Raw genomic sequence first — 17,781 nt, 5'->3', positions numbered from 1 at the left:
AAATCACCATGGAGACGGAGATCTTTAGGGATGGGACCGTTTGGAAATCACCATGGAGACGGAGATCTTTAGGGATGGGACCGTTTGGAAATCACCATGGAGACGGAGATCTTTAGGGATGGGACCGTTTGGAAATCACCATGGAGACGGAGATCTTTAGGGATGGGACCGTTTGGAAATCACCATGGAGACGGAGATCTTTAGGGATGGGACCGTTTGGAAATCACCATGGAGACGGAGATCTTTAGGGATGGGACCGTTTGGAAATCACCATGGAGACGGAGATCTTTAGGGATGGGACCGTTTGGAAATCACCATGGAGACCATTATAGAGCGTATACGATGGCTGTGGTCTTCTGGACCCACTGAAACAAATCGGCCATTACCTTTTTCCTCCATAGAGATTTACAAAAAATAAATTATATTAATTATATTAAGCTTAGAATTCCAGCCATCCAGGATCCTGGTGAATCATGACCATAACACCTTTAATTCTGCAGTGAAATAAATAATTGATTATTATGATTTACTACATAATGCAATAAAAACCCTTTGTAAAGCGGTTTTCATTTTTGTTTCTTCTCGAACAGTGACAATGTCCTGGACAAGTTGGCAGAATGCACTGGACTCAGGCAACAGCTCAGCTTTAATGATCTTAAATCCCTTTTATTTTAGATCGTTTTTTTTTTTTAGTAATAGTACAACATAAACATCGCAGAGACTTTAGATGTCACTGTACAATACTTTAAAACAGTTGTCATGTTGCACACATGCCTAAAATAGCTCCAATTACGCCGCCTTCGTTGAAAGTGTATTTCAAACTGCAGCTCGTCACTCTCCAGGCTGCATGAACAGCGCTCGAGCACTCAAGTTTTCTGAACCCCCTCAATGTCGTAACGCTGTCTTACTCCAATGGCTCGGATGCACGCCGGCGGGTCTTAAGCTCATTCGCGTTGTTACAGAAGCCCCTTTGGGACAAAACACTGTGCAACGACTTTGGTCATTATGAAACGCAGAGAAAGAGAAAAAAAAAAGGCGAACAATCAAAATAAGTGATTTAGCCTAAGACCCAGCACGCACTGTCTTACACTGGATGTTGTTAAGCAATATTCTACAACAGGTCGTTAAGAGGAAGCAATCCGATTGGTTGAAACGGTTTCTAGCCGTTGATCAAACCAGCACCGTTCACCACCTAATCAAAACAAATAATTCAGCCGCTCTGTTTTCCCAGAGCGCTAGCAAACTCTGTGGCTATAGGCTAGCTAGTTTCTTTGGACATTTGTGGTCGTAGTGACTACATCTGTCATTAAAAAAAATATGTTTTTTCAGCGATTTTCGTAGTTTTAATGGTAACTTATTGCAATATTACCCTTCAGTGATGCTTGCGGAACTCGACTTCGTCTCGTTCACCTGCCGCATCACTGTCGTGGCAATAATCACGTTAAACCAACACCCTCTCGTGTAATATTGCTTAATTTCACCTGTACCACTCATTATTGGATATAACAGATTATGGTAAAAAAAAAAAAAAAAAAACAAGTGGAGAGATGTATATTAAAGGTATATTCAGTTATTTCACTTAATTCAAATATCACTTCTTTTTTTGTTTTGTTGTGATAGTCCTCCCTACTATAGAGTGTGCTGACCATATAAGGATTTCCTCCCTGTCCCCAGTTAACCCCTGGGGGTCAGAAAACCGTAGGTTTCATTTTTGGTTAGGTGGCCCAGCCTTCATCCAATCAGGATAGAGAGGGGCCTTCCGCCAACCATGATCGAGTGGGGGCAGGCCTTGGTGTGTGTGCTGTTGGCCTGTCGCGTGTCCCCCCCCCCCCCCCCCCCACTGTAGTGCGTGTGCATGTGCACATCTTGTTACCGGGGCGGACCGGGGGGGTTTTTTCCCAAATCATCCAAATCACTGAATGCTCCTTTATTAAAAAGGCCAATAGTAGACTAGCTTTCCTGGGTGAGTACAGAGTATCACAATAGCCTGCTGCAGCTGCACCATGCTAGACTGTTCTAGAGACCACTTCACTCGCCCCAACGTATGTTTGTGCACATTCCTATCTCTGAGCAGTCAGTTCTCAGAGCTAGAACGCTGTGTTCTAGATGTCTCGAGAGGTCAGATATGATGCGCGCGCGCGCACACACACACACACACACACACAGTAATAATGGTTAAAAGCTATAAGGCGACCTCAGGTCTAAGCGGGTTAATATTTAATATTTCATAGATGATAGATGCAGTACAGTTCCTCATATCTGAAATGGTTGGTGCATATCATCTCTGAGAATGCATTACATTCATTGCAGTATATTCTCTGAAATTGTTCTCATTTTCTAAGTCCGTATAATCTACTGCAGCCGAATTCTTTGGAGTCGATTAACCCATTCTGACCTGAGATCAGATTCATACGAGGTTTCCACATGGACACACACTGGTCTGATGAACCCATTCTGACCTGAGATCAGATTCTAGAAATGTCAGTCGCTCTTCGATTTTTCAAAAATAGCAGACCTACAAGCTCGTATCGCGCCACTCGGTGGCGCGATATGAGCTTGTAGATCTGCTATTTTTCAATAGCTAAAGCATGACATGATGCCGACACCAAAATGGGTGCCCGGTCAGAATGGGTTAAGCCAATTAGGGAGATTATGGAGACCAGTTCTGATTGGGTTCTTGCCCAGATTCAGGGTGACTTCATCATGTTTTTTTTACTAAAAGAGTCCATCCAAATGAGACGGTCCAAAGCCAGTGAGTGGTTCCCCAAACGTTTTTAGCTCAAGAAACAAAAAGAAAGAATCCAACATGAAGCAATTCGATGTGCGTCCGCAGGCCGCAGCTTGTGTATCTGCTACTTGTGATGCATTTTGTCCCGACGCTGTAGTGTGATCTCATTCTTAAAGGCATTCATTTACCCCAAAACATGGAGATGAGAGGTTTCTCTGATCACCACCGAGCCAACATAGAGCCCATGGCAACGTCACACGCACACGCACACGCACACGCACACGCACACACACACACACACACACACACACACACACACACACACACACACACACACACACACACACACACACACACACACACACACACACACACACACACACACACACACACACACACACACACACGGTACTTATCAGGGCTTTGGACAAGACGCCCGAGGGTGGCAACAAAACAGGAAACTATTTCCATTCTTGGGCATGCAAAAAGGAAGTGGCACCCTCACTCGAAGGGGAATTAAAAAACTTCAGTGCACTTTGCCTACACATGTTGCGGGGGGGGGGGGTTCTCAACCTTGGCTTTGAGGGGCCACCAAGGTCTAAAATGGACCTTAACACACCCAGACTTACAGTGTAGATTGGGGTGAAACAAGATTTTAAAAAAAAGAACATCAAAAAGTTTCAGAGTTCCAGACCCTTAATGGTACCCAGTTGGGACCCTGGTGGGACACCTGTACCAGACGTTGATTAACCCATTCTGACCTGAGATCAGATTCATACGAGGTTTCCACTGGACACACACTGGTCATGATGAACCCATTCTGACTTGAGATCAGATTCTAAAAAAAATGTCAGTCGTTCTTCGATTTTTCAAAAAATAGCAGACCTACAAGCTCGTAGCGCGCCACTCGGTGGCGTGCTATGAGCTTGTAGATCTGCTATTTTTCAATAGCTAAAGCATAGCATGATGCTAACACCAAAACGGGTTCCGTTCAGAATGGGTTAACGGCAGTGGAAGAGAATTCCCCCGGAGATTATCAGGCTTTTATCGCAGCAACGTTAGACTTCCTTGGAGGCAGAGAGAGAGAGAGAGAGAGAGAGAGAATGGAACTTTTTTTTTTTGTGTGTTTAGTTTAGGGGGAAAGTCACAGAGAAACCATGTCAACTCCAGGCGGTATAACTCTTTGCATTGGCTAATAAAGACGAGACGACGTCGTTCTTCTCTCACATCCATATTCACAATATGCTGCCGCAGTAAAAAAAAATGAAATATATATAGAGCCGTACATGAACGGTACAAACAAACTGCTTCTTGTGCAGAACAGTCGAGGTCACACGGTGTGTCTACGCCTCTATGCGGGCGTGGAAAAAGTGAAGCGCGTTATCAATGGGTCTCCTCAGAACAACGCGGCATGCCAGCCGGAGCAACGAGTGGTCGGTCGACACCGGCGGAACAAAGGACTTGTTTGAGGAGAGAGAGAGAGCGAGAGAGGGGAAAACAGACACTGCTAAGTGGGCGGATATCCTCCAATGCCTTTTCTTGTACAGCAGGGCCATGGCAGCCTGTGTTTTAGATTAGCCCATTCTGACCTGAGATCAGATTCATACGAGGTTTCCGCCGGACACACACTGTGTCTGATTAACCCATTCTGACCTGAGATCAGATTCTAAAAATGTCAGTCGTTCTTCGATTTTTTCCAAAAATAGCAGACCTACAAGCTCGTATCGCGCCACTCGGTGGCGCGATATGAGCTTGTAGATCTGCTATTTTTCAATAGCTAAAGCATAACATGATGCCGACACCAAAATGGGTGCCCGGTCAGAATGGGTTAGATACAGAGGGGTACGGGGGCTGACAAAATATATATTTTTTTGTACGACAAAATACAGAAAGACGCGGGTTGTTCAGTTCCAATACGGTTTCATCATACATAGCAGAACAAACCTAACGAAAAAGGCAGTGCTGTACCAAAAGGATTGACCGAATCAGGAATAAAAAGAAAATTTGACGTGTTGTAGCCAAGTGAGGTCCCGTTTAAACGACACAACCATCTCCTCTAGAGAAAGCGCGGCAAAATAAAATATCAGGATGTTTTCGCGGGGGTTGAAAAACGCAAATAAAGTTAACGTTAAACCCCATTCTGAACGGGAACCCATTTTGGTGTTGGCATCATGTCATGCTTTAGCTATTGAAAAATAGCAGATCTACAAGCTCATATCGCGACACCGAGTGGCGCGATACGAGCTTGTAGGTCTGCTATTTTTTGAAAAATCGAAGAGCGACTGACATTTTTTTGAATCTGATCTCAGGTCAGAATGGGTTCATCAGACCAGTGTGTGTGTCCAGTGGAAACCTCGTATGAATCTGATCTCAGGTCAGAATGGGTTAATTGCCCAGCCCTATAGTTCATCATTGATACAGTCGTGGCTGAGCCTTGTTATTGGTGACCCTGAGACGCCGGTATGGTTTCCCCACCCAGTAGGAGGTTGAACAGTGAGCCTATCAGAAGGCTGATGCGGGGTCTGCTCTCAGGCAGATGTCCTCCATGATAGTGGCAGCCGATGCCGCTTCATATACATAGTATTTAACCCATTCTGACCTGAGATCAGGTTCTAAAAATGTCTTCTAAATCCTGACAGTTTTCTGAAAAAGCCATGTTTCCATGTCAGTCGTTCTTCGATTTTTCAAAAATAGCAGACCTACAAGCTCATAGCGCGCCACTCGGTGGCGCGCTACGAGCTTGTAGATCTGCTATTTTTCAATAGCTAAAGCATAACATGATGCCAACACCAAAAGGGGTTCCCGCACCCAGAATGGGATATTTTTTATAAACAAACTCAAATCTTTGCTTCTAGGAGGTCCCTGGCACAACAACTTTTCACATGGGGGGTCTGCAGTCAAATAAATACATGGACTTTTTCATGTCAAGGACCCCCGAAATTATGAGAACTATACTGGCTGACCAAGTGGCGAGGGTAACCGCCAAATAGACACGCGTCTCATTATGTTCAGCATGTTTCTGTTGTAAGGAACATGTCTATGTGTTTCTCCAGGCGCCATGTTGGTGTTCGTCTTATGACGACGAATGCACCAGAAGACGACGTCACGAGCCGCGCGGCAACACTAAAAATGTCTAAAAATCCAGAAGCGACACACACACACACACACACACACACACACACACACACACACACACACACACACACACACACACACACACACACACACACACACACACACACACACAGGCTCCGAGTCACACATGAGAGACCCATGGAAACAAGGAGACCAATCTGTCCCACAATGTCTGAAAATAATCGAGCCACACGTTACGCCGAGCCTGGCCCGAGACATGGAAAAAACTAATCAGGAAGCATTTATACAGTACATGACTCATTCACAGACAGACAGACAGACAGACTGAAACATGACGAGAGCGACGGGTTCTAGAGAGCTGCTGCTATAAGCCTGGTACAACTTATAACGCTCCCCTCATTCTGGGAGGAGAAGAAAATACTGTTGAAAATTGCAGAGAATCCGCTTTTTTTTTAAATTAAATCCTGCCTTTGATTCGTGGTGTGACCTCGGCGGTGAAAAATGACATGTTACCCCCCCCCCCCCCCACCCCGAGGCAGGAAGTTGGAACCTTAAAATATAGCCTCCCTGGAGTCCCAGGCCGGCGCGCGAGTTTATTTTGTCCTATATATTCTATACGGCTTTTTGGGAAAGAAAGGGTCACGGGAAAAAAGCTAAATAAGCAGTCGTGGTGTGGGCTGCTGCGGCGGCCGAACGCGCCGGAAGGGCGGGATGCCGGATCAAAGCGCTCGAACCGCCCCGTCCCGCCGCGCCCGCTGCGACGGTCTTTTCGCTCCCGGGACCTCCCCGGGAAGGTTCGCCCCGCCGAACAGCAACGAGAAGAGGAGAGGTGGGAGGAGGAGGAAGGCGATGGCCTGTAAAAAGGATTCCTGCTGGACTCACCTCTTAAGATCCACTGTGGTGACGTTGAACACGACCCCCTTCAACCACAGGATCATGAAGAGCCTCTGGGAGAACGGACAGTTTCCGATGCTCTCACCATCGCTCCCCGCCTGAGAGAGACAGAGACAGAGACAGAGACAGAGACAGAGACAGAGACAGAGACAGAGACAGAGACAGAGACAGAGACAGAGACACAGACACAGAGACAGAGACAGAGACACAGAGACACAGAGACAGAGACAGAGAGACAGAGACAGAGACAGAGAGAGAGACAGACACAGAGACAGAGACAGAGACAGAGACAGAGACACAGACACAGAGACAGAGACAGAGACAGAGACAGAGACAGAGACAGAGACAGAGACAGAGACAGAGACAGAGACACAGACACAGACAGAGACACAGAGAGACAGAGACAGAGACAGAGACACAGAGACAGAGACAGAGACAGAGACAGAGACAGAGACAGAGACACAGACAATAAGATATCTATAGAATGCAGGAGTCAGGGACGTGCAGAGAGTGTTATAGATGGCAGCCAGGGGCTGAAATCCCGTGAGAGGGCCATTAGAAAATGGCTGCGACGCGTTGAGAGCTTGTATATATAGATCAGCTATTTTCACTGCGCAATCCAGCACTCTTTAGCTAGTGGAGATGCAAACAAATGACTGTGTTCAAGTTCAGGAGACTTATAGGAAAAGAAAGCAATTCTCCTGAATGCTGCCTTCCGCCATGTCATGGAAAGTAGAGGAGGGGCATTTTGTTTCTTTCACCATTGGTAAATGCTACATTCGTGACCTGGAAAGGGCAGTTGTTTTACAGACGGGTAAAAGGGGCAGGGGCTGAAGCCCCCCCCCCCCCTTTGATGTCTATGTGTGCACGTCCCTGGCGGGAGTGAAAACAAAGGAGTGGACAGAAGATAGGAACCACTGCGGTCCAACGATGAACACTAAACAGATTAGACTCCAATCCGTTTAGTTTTTCTAACCCATTCTGACCCGAGATCAGATTCATACGAGGTTTCCACTGGACACACACTGGTCTGATGAACCCGTTCTGACCTGAGATCAGATTCTGAAAATGTCAGTCGTTCTTCTCGATTTTTCAAAAATGGCAGACCTACAAGCTCGTAGCGCGCCACTCGGTGGCGCGCTACGAGCTTGTAGATCTGCTATTTTTCAATAGCTAAAGCATAACATGATGCTGACACCAGAATGGGTTCCCGTTCGGAATGGGCTAATCATTAGACGTTTTGGAGGCAGAAACAGTGCACGTTAGCACACAAGAGAGCTGGATGATGTGAAAATACCAGGCCTCTCTCAACGAGCCTGGTGCACACACACACACACACACACACACAGACTGATCCCAATCAGCTCACGGTTTAGCCTTAACCCATTTAGGCCAGACGTCGAAATAAAAAAAAAAATGCTTTTTTTTTCCCACTCTGAAAAACCTCATGTTTCTATATCAGTGGTTCTCAATATTTCATGTCAAGGACACCCCAAAAATATATGAAATTGGCAACTGACCCCCCCCCCCAAAATTGCAGACCTACAAGCTCGTGGCGCGCTATGTGAGCTTGTAGATCTGCTATTGTTCAATGGCTAAAATGATAACGTAATGTTTAAAAACACCAAAAGAGAATGGAAGATATGCGCCGACACCGATCTGCATCTCCTCTCTGCACCGCCTTGCGGGCCCCACTGGGCTGCTCCACTCACACAGAAAGACAATGACTTTTCACACGCGCACACACACACACACACACACACACACACACACACACACACACACACTCTATAGGAGGACATCAAGATTTTAGGAAAATAGCTGAAAAGTAGCAGATCTATATGCGGTCTTACAAAACACACAACGGGTCGCGGCGCCATACAGTACGTTGCGAGCGTTTGACAACGTCAAACCCTATACTGTAAAATCTTTAGAGTCCTTTTCTTGTGAGAGAAATGCTCCTCCCGTCCAAATGTCCATTTCTCAAATTCTACTGTACGGTACGTGTGTGTTGTTGTGGGGGACATTTGGCCCTCCCGAGTATCGTAATACAAGTACACACTCTTCTCTGAAGACATAAGAAGCATAGAGAGAGAGAGAGAGAGAGAGAGAGAGAGAGAGAGAGAGAGAGAGAGAGAGAGAGAGAGAGAGAGAGAGAGAGAGAGAGAGAGAGAGAGAGAGAGCTGACCCCCTTGTCTCAAATGCTTCAGCACACTTCCCTGCTGCCTCCATTAATCCACTCCGCTAATGTCTCGGTGTAAGAGGAACCGTCCACTGTGATTAAGGACAGGACAGCTTCTTGTTCCCTATTTGCAAGGCTTATTTCGCGCGCGCACACGCACACACGCACACACACACACACACACACACACACACACACACACACACACACACACAGAGCTTGAGAGCATAGCAACGTTTTAATTATGGCTGTTTTGTAGCCCTAGCTTAAATCTAACCCTACAAGCCAAAACCACAAACCCAACCGTGATCCTACAACGGAATCCTCTCCTAATTGTAACTTTTAGCTCTAAATGTCTTTGTAAAACCATGAAAACAACATTTCTCTTGTGGTTGATTTATGAAATTCTACCATACTTGTGGGGACAACAGGCACACACACACACACACACACAGTTATTTGGGGTGATCAACTTTTGTAACAAAAGATTAAAACCACAGCATGAAGAACCAGCGTGACAAATGACAGCACAAATGTCCCCCCAAGAAGTGGCCTGCTCTCTGTCTCCGACGCGCGCACACACACACACACACACACACACACACACACACACACACACACACACACACACACACACACACACACACACACACACACACACACACACACACACACACACACACACACACACACACACACACACACACACACAGAGTCAGGGGTGCCCACACTTTCCTTGGCAAACGCACCAACTCTCAGAGATCTCTCGGTCTGGTACCAGGATCATGTACTGCATCTCTCCTCTAGCCCAGCTTCAGACAACAGCAAACTGTTAAGACACTCTCAAGCCGTGTATTTTAGGCACGTCATTATTATAAGCAAGAAAAAAGTAGTGAAAAAATATAGCTACTTTTGCTGTTGTGAGCATGTATATTCGCAACTTTCTCTATTTGTCGTATAGGACAAATAGCATCCAGGTTATGAAACGTGTGTGTGTGTGTGTGTGTGTGTGTGTGTTTGTGTGTGTGTATCTGCTATTTTTCAATAGCTAAAGCATAACATGATGCTGACACCAAAATGGGTGCCCGTTCAGAATGGGTTAAGACACTCTCAAGCCGTGTATTTTAGGCACGTCATTATTATAAGCAAGAAAAAAGTAAGTGAAAAAATATAGCTACTTTTGTGTTGTGAGCATGTATATTCGCAACTTTCTCTATTTGTCGTATAGGACAAATAGCATCCAGGTTATGAAACGTGTGTGTGTGTGTGTGTGTGTGTGTGTGTTTGTGTGTGGTGTGCGTGTGTGTGTGTCTACAATGAATACGACATAAAGAGGGCAAATATGGTTTGGGTTTGTCATCAGAAGGAAGAACAACCATTTGATTTGATTAACGGACTCCAGCGCAGCATCGTAATGAAATCTGTGCCGATGACTGACATAGGGCTGCGATCGATCCAAGAAACCAATTTAATGTCTTATTAAATTGCCTCTGGGCCAGTTCGGTGAGAGTCGTGCGATTGCGAGCACGCACGCACGCACGCACGCACGCATTACACGCACCCAGTCCAGATCTCTCCAGGTCATTCATGGCGTGGTGGTTACTAAAATATAACCCTGGTGTCTACCCTGGTGTGACTATGTTCATTTCGCGTCTGAAACACACAAACAGTCGCAGAGTATGAACAGATTCAGTCCACGATTGTTATGCTCAATGTTTGAAAAAAAAAAAAAAAAGAAACTTGTAGGGAACAAAACAAAAAAGAATAAGGTTTATCATTTATAAGTAGTAATATTATGACGACACAGAGGGGGGGTTATTATTGCAGGCTGCATCTGTGGTTCTATGGAATAAGGAATGTTGGGTATTCAGGTATTCCCAGGACAGGCGTGGAGGAATGGAATGCATCTCTTAATGCAGTGCATTTTTTACTACAGCCAAACCTCCCGTTTGAAAGATTGAACTGCTTTTCCCCTTTGTCTGCTTCTTGTCAATGTCACACATCCTTCAGGCACCGGTTCATTGTAATTCATCTTCTTGGCGTTCTCTAGTATCCACTAATGCTCCATCTTCTGAACGGGAACCCATTTTGGTGTCAGCATCATGTCGTGCTTTAGCTATTGAAAAATAGCAGATCTACAAGCTCATATCGCGCCACCGAGTGGCGCGATACGAGCTTGTAGGTCTGCTATTTTTGAAAAATCGAAGAACGACTGACATTTTTTAGAATCTGATCTCAGGTCAGAATGGTTCATCAGACCAGTGTGTGTCCAGTGGGAAACCTCGTATGAATCTGATCTCAGGTCAGAATGGGTTAAATAAGTCCAACATATAGGGTTAGGTTCAACGTGATCAATAGGCAAAAGTGTTCTTGTGTAAAAAAAAAACATTCTAAATAATAAAAAATAAAAAATGTACGTAGTTGATCATTAAGTTAAAAGTTTTAATGTGCTGCTGCGCTGCTGGGGATGAACTTGTGCCAAGTTAGCAGGAGGTTTAAGACGTCCTGACATGACCACTGTTCAACGCAAGACATTTAACCCAGATCCATCTGTTGTCCCAACATTTCTGTGTCCCGAGACATTTGCTGCATTTCCGTTGCGTTGACACTTTGGCACTTTTTGTTTGCCATTAGGCAAAAAAGGTACGGTACTTTTTGATGCAACAGACTTTTTTTTTCAATATTTGTTTTTGGCTTTTCTGCCTTTATCGATGGATTTAAAGTGAAGAATGACAGGAGAGAGGAAGAAATGAGGGGAAAGACGACGTGCAGCAAACGACTCGTCATGAACGGGACTCGAACACGCGACACGCCGTCCGGCCAGAGCCTATTATAATGTGGCATGCCTCTGGACCACTATACGCCAGAGGGGCGCCCAAGTCTTGAGCAGTAACGTCATGTGGCAGCCACAGTGGGGGGGCCCCCCTCACTTCACACAAGTGTGATTATTTGGTACAGCGTCACCTCCATCAAGGTAGTCTCGCGTTATACCAGACTGTTGCCTCTTGCAATTTCCAAACGCTTCCATCATACAGTCTGGAGTATATGGAGCCTCCTCCCCACTTCCGTTTCGTCTATAGTCGCGCAAATGTATCCCAAATCATCAAGCATGTATAGCTTGTTCAGACTATAGCTTAACCCATTCTGACCTGAGATCAGATTCATAACGAGGTTTCCACTGGACAACACACTGGTCTGATTGACCCATTCTGACCTGAGATCAGATTTAAAAAAAGTCAGTCGTTCTTCGATTTTTCAAAAAAATAGCAGACCTACAAGCTCGTATCGCGCCACTCGGTGGCGCGATATGAGCTTGTAGATCTGCTATTTTTCAATAGCTAAAGCATAACATGACGCCGACGCCAAAATGGGTTCCCGTTCAGAATGGGTTAAAAGGTTTTTCGTTGGGACTGTACACAGGTGAAAATGGATACGTTTACAGACGGCATTCGCTTTAGAACTTTAGCGTCGTTTTCAAAAACGACCGCTCCGCTAGCTACACACAAACGGCGGGGACGTTGCGCGCAACGGCGAAGTCCGACAGCGTCCAACTATAGCTGCGGGTTCCCCTAAATCGGCGGAAAAAGCAGTTAGTGGAGTGGGTTTTTCTCCGCAGTGGAAAAACCACCCTATATACTGCGCCTCAGAGGGCTGAATGGTGGCCTTCAGTCCTCTGCCGCGCCGAGGAGGAGGAGGAGGACACAGTGGATGCCTTCCTCCCGCTGTGGGATGGCTCCTGTACGTTGGGCGTCATTGTCCTTCTCTCTCTCTCTCTCTCTCTCTCTCTCTCTCTCTCTCTCTCTCTCTCTCTCTCTCTCTCTCTCTCTCTCTCTCTCTCTCTCTCTCTCCTCTCTCTCTCTCTCTCTCTCATCTCTCTCTCTCTCTCTCTCTCTCTCTCTCTCTCTCTCTCTCTCTCTCTCGTCTCAGAATCCAATAACCGAGAGGCTTTGGGATTAGATCAACGCCTTTGTGCAACAGATGAATATGCCCTCTTTTTTTCCCCCACTCCAAAGTCGCCTTATTCGATTCCTCTGCTAAAAAAGAAAATACATGTTTGTCTGGCGAATCTTTGGAGCCACACAGCAGGCCGTGTGGCTCTCATTGGGCAAAGCAATGTGTTTATGTGTAGATGAATGAACAGACGTAAACAAAAAAAAACATCAATGGGTTGATTAGTCCATTTCCCTCAGCACGGCGCTATAGACACACACCGATCAATTCAGTTAGCTATTATGGATCGTCGCCGCGGTGGTGGTCGCCATGGCAATAGCCAGGACACACATGACATGGAGTGGAGTGCAACAATGAGAGGATTACCGATTCAAAAGGCCTCGACGCGGGCGAGGAGAACACACGGGCGCCCGCTGCCAGGCAGGCAGCAACGCAACTGACGCAAGACCATCTCTCTCTCTCTCTCTCTCTCTCTCTCTCTACCTAAATGATCCATTTTGGGCTGGAACCCATTTTGGTGTTAGCATCATGTCATGCTTTAGCTATTGAAAAATAGCAGACCTACAAGCTCATAGCGCGCCACCGAGTGGCGCGCTACGAGCTTGTATTGTAGGTCTGCTATTTTTGAAAAACCAACGAAAGAAATGGGCACGGTGGCACAGTTGGTAGTGTTGTCGCCTCACAGCTAGAAGGTCCTGGGTTCGATTCCCGCTCGGGGCGCTGTGGGTGCTGGCGGCGTGTTTCCTCCTCCGCGTCATCAGTGCCCATACCCGAAGGCGGGGGTTGGCGAAAGGGTCTTTCTGTGTGGAGTTTGCATGTTCTCCCCGTGTCCCCTAGGGTAGGTATACCTCACAAAAACATGCAGTAATCCTGGTCTCTAAACTGCCTCCCCCTGGCCAGCCGGGGTGCCTGATGGAGGGGAAAGGAACTGGTTGGAATAACGTGCTCCTTCCACTCGCTACGTCCAACCAGGGAAACTCCCCCCTGTCAGGTGTAAAGGAGCAACTTGGACACTCAAGCATGAAGGAAGCATGAGTTCAAGTCTGTTGCTCTCCCTAGGTTGGTGGAGGGTGTGTAGAGACCAGGATCACATCACAGGATGATTGACACAGGGGTGAAAAATGGGTTACAAAATCGTGGGACAAAAAATATAAAAGAAAAAAGAAAAACCGAAGAACGACTGACATTTTTAGAATCTGATCTCAGGTCAGAATGGGTTAATCAGACCAGTGTGTGTCCAGTGGAAACCTCGTATGAATCTGATCTCAGGTCAGAATGGGTTAATCAGACCAGTGTGTGTCCAGTGGAAACCTCGTATGAATCTGATCTCAGGTCAGAATGGGTTAATCAGACCAGTGTGTGTCCAGTGGAAACCTCGTATGAATCTGATCTCAGGTCAGAATGGGTTAATCAGACCCAGTGTGTGTGTCCAGTGGAAACCTCGTATGAATCTGATCTCAGGTCAGAATGGTTTAAGACTTTCCCAGCGGCCGCCGATCTCAGGTCAGAATGGTTTAAGACTTTCCCAGCGGCCGCCGGCGTCCGCCCGGGCCGAGGTCATCCGAGACGTCATGGTGTAGTTTTCGGCGGTCACCGTATCACCTAAACTGGAGTATGAATAATATATATATCTTGCGCCACCCCTAAACTTATTTGCCTTTTTTTTACTATTTTAAAACATTAAAAAAAAAATTGTACAAATAGCCGATCTACTGTACAAGCTGTCGATGTATAGCATTGGCTAGTTGAACAATTTTTTAACAGTTTGACTGTTTTTCACGCTTAACCCGCATTTTAATCAACCCCCCTTCACTGCCGAGATTGTTGTATTAACCTTTAGAGCATACGCTGAATTATTTGGGCTTTTAATCCGCGAAAATCCAGCAAAAAAAGCTCCCGTGGTTTGTTATGATTCGAGCGTATCATCCACCATCTTGGTGCACCCGGAAGACGCACACAAGACTCGTCTCAATGAGGCGTTCCACCCCATGCATTTCCATTGGCCTCAATTTCCCAGAAGCCCTAGCAGCCCACAGCATGTGACGATTTCCGGTTTCGTCATCAAAGCGAATGCATCTAGTATCTTTCTCCGCGACGAAGACGGATTTTCTTTTTATTTATAACAATACAGCGGATTAAACACATAAAACAAAAGTTTAGCGAGGTTGGCAGCGACAGTAACCTGGAGTAATCCATTCCCGGCACGGAAACTTTTTAAAATAGTAAAAACTAGAAAAAGTGCCGTTCTGGGCACAGGTCTCCACCAGGAGGATAGGAATATTTAGGAGTAATATAAACATGTTTTTTGTTTGTTTGTTCCAATCTTTGCCAATCAGGATGGAATATGGGAAATGGTGCAGATCCGTGTTGATGGCACGCATGCACAATCCACCTGTTGGTGGCGCTATAACAGGGCAATGTGAAATGGGTGGGCTATATTCCTCAGCCTAGTAGGAAAGTGCGTGAAAGATTTCACGTGAAATTGCACGCTGCGTTCATGATTTGAGGTTTTTTGTTCAAAACAGGCCAATCCTGCAAAATTTGAAAGCCAATGTTAAGCCAATTAGGATGGAATATGAAATATCAGACACATCCGTCTTGAGCACATGACTATGGAGATACTGTGTAACGATTTGCGGGATTTTTGGACAAAATCTGTAGGTGTACTGTGCAAAAACTTGTTTTGCACAAAGCGGCCTCCTGGTGGCGCTAAACAGGCCGTTCTGGAAATGTTGGGGCAGAGGTTCATCGTTGGCATCCAGGGAGTGTGTGTGCAAAATGTGGCATCGACCGGGTTAACGGTGGCCGAGATTAGATTGTCACGGACGGACAGACGGACACACGGACACACACGGACGGACGGACGGAGTGCAAAACATACTCTCTCCCCATGCCTTCGGCCTGGTGGAGACAAAAATGGCAAAATAAGTTTAGGGATAAGGGGCAAGGGAGGATCTCTGTCACTGCACTGCACTATAGCAACTCCTACAGGTGGGTCTGTTCAGCAGGGAGGGATATAGCATGTTCTTCCACATGTATGTGGTGGGAGAGCATGTTGTGTTCCACATGCGTTACACATGTCCTCCTGCTGAAAGGAACTCCTCAGAGTATTCCGTGTTCTCCCCCAGACCAACAAGTAGAGGTCATCATACAGTGACAGGGACTAACTACAGGAAAATATGCACACGGTCAGGAGGGGGGGCAGCCCGATCTATGACACATTGTGAACAAGAATCTGCCTTTTGTTTTTGTAACTTCTGCCTACAAGGAGGAAGACAAATGCCCGAATCAGGTATATGCCAGGTTGAACGTGGTCAAACATAAGTAAATGGCAATAACAACAATTAGAATAAATTACATACTTTTTTTAAGGTTTTCTTTTTAAAGTTCTTTTTTGTGGTTTTTTTAAGATTTTATTTTTAAGTTAAGTTTTTTGAAGTTAAAGGACAACTTTAGTTTTTTTCAACCAGAAACTAAAAGGTGAGTGTTTTCTTTATTTTCTTTCATTTGCTGCTTTCGTTTGTTTTGGGGATTTTAGCAGTTTTGACAGGGGGGGCGGGGGCATTCGAGCATGGGGCTAAATATGTATTTTTTTACAAAATATTATGGCGATTATTTTTTTTATTATTTACTATAGTCCTACTAAACCCCAAGAAATTACATCTGGCCACAAAAGATCACAGGATCTATTGAATGTGTCAAACTGACATATTGAGCCTATACACACAGTATAAGCCTTCCCCCAGTAGGCTACCTTCACATTCAGTAGATCCTGTGATCTGCTGTGGCCAGATGTAATTTCCTGGGGTTTATTGGGACTATAGTAAATAATACAAAAATAAATCACCATAAAATGTTGTAAAAAAATACATATTTAGCCCCATGCTCGAATGCCCCCGCCCCCCCCTGTCAAAAAGAGCTAAAATCCCTAAAACGAAAGAAAGCAGTAAATGAAAAAAAATGAAGACTCATCTTTTAGTCTCTCTAATAACAACCTAAAACATGAACCTTGGTTGAAAAAAAGTTGTCCTTTAAGTGTTTTGAAAGTTTTTTTTAAGTTAAGTTTTCTTTTCTTTAAGTTTTTAAGATTTTTTTTTAAGTTAAGTTTTTTCTTTTTCATTTTAAGTTAAGTTTTTTTTTAAGTTAAGGTGTGTGTGTGTGTGTGTGTGTGTGTGTGTGCGTGCCCCTCTGGTGGCGGGCGGGTGGTGTAACAGCGGGACACACACACACACACACACACACACACACACACACACACACACACACACACACACACACACGACACACACACACACACACACACACACACACACACACACACACACACACACACACACACACACACACACACGATCTGCAGGGTCTCATAGTTAGTGCTCAGTGCATTCGCAACTACTCTGCATGCAGAGCAGACTGCAGCCTGTGCAAAGATGGAAAAGACACAAGAGACAAGACAATGGCCAGACATCTATACTGCTCCTGTTTTATGCTCCCGGGGAGACACCGTTGGGGGGGGGGGGGGGGGACGGACGGACGGACGGACGGACAGACAGAGGGAGACAGTAATGGAATTCTATGAATAGATCCCCAAGGTGTGAGGAGGAGGAGGAGGAAGACGGTTGATGGAGGAGAGAAAGAAAGGCAGATGATAAAGACGGACAGTGTTTATTATTAGCAGGCTGCAGAAGCAATCCGACAACCCCCCCTATCCCATCCCATTCTGGGCCCCTCGCTGGAGGCAGAGGAGGGGAGAGGGCTGGTGGGAGGATGGAGAGGAGAAGAGAGGGCTGGTTGGGGAGAAACTATTCCAGAAATGTCCCGTTCCTCATGCAGAGGACTGTTGTTTGGTTTAAGTGATGAGGTCGCTGGCGGAGCCCACATTTCCTCTGCTTGGTACACCATCTAGCTACAGGTCGTACATCACACACAC

The 17,781-nt window shown here is 45.8% G+C and overlaps 1 protein-coding gene across 1 annotated transcript in view; it reads right to left on the bottom strand.

Moving 5' to 3' along the window:
- Window positions 1-17,781, bottom strand: part of clic4 (chloride intracellular channel 4) — a 53,537-nt gene that overhangs the window by 10,359 nt on the left and 25,397 nt on the right. The window contains exon 2 of the mRNA XM_083791545.1: window positions 6,707-6,816. Coding sequence (XP_083647671.1) covers window positions 6,707-6,816 — 110 coding nt within the window. The remainder of the gene's footprint in view (window positions 1-6,706; window positions 6,817-17,781) is intronic.

The sequence above is a fragment of the Protomyctophum parallelum genome (genome assembly GCF_964188405.1).
Source record: "Protomyctophum parallelum genome assembly, chromosome: 20".
In the NCBI taxonomy this organism is placed as follows: Eukaryota; Metazoa; Chordata; class Actinopteri; order Myctophiformes; family Myctophidae; genus Protomyctophum; species Protomyctophum parallelum.
The sequence above is the reverse complement of the archived record's forward strand: the minus strand, read 5'-3'. Positions and strand labels throughout refer to the sequence as shown.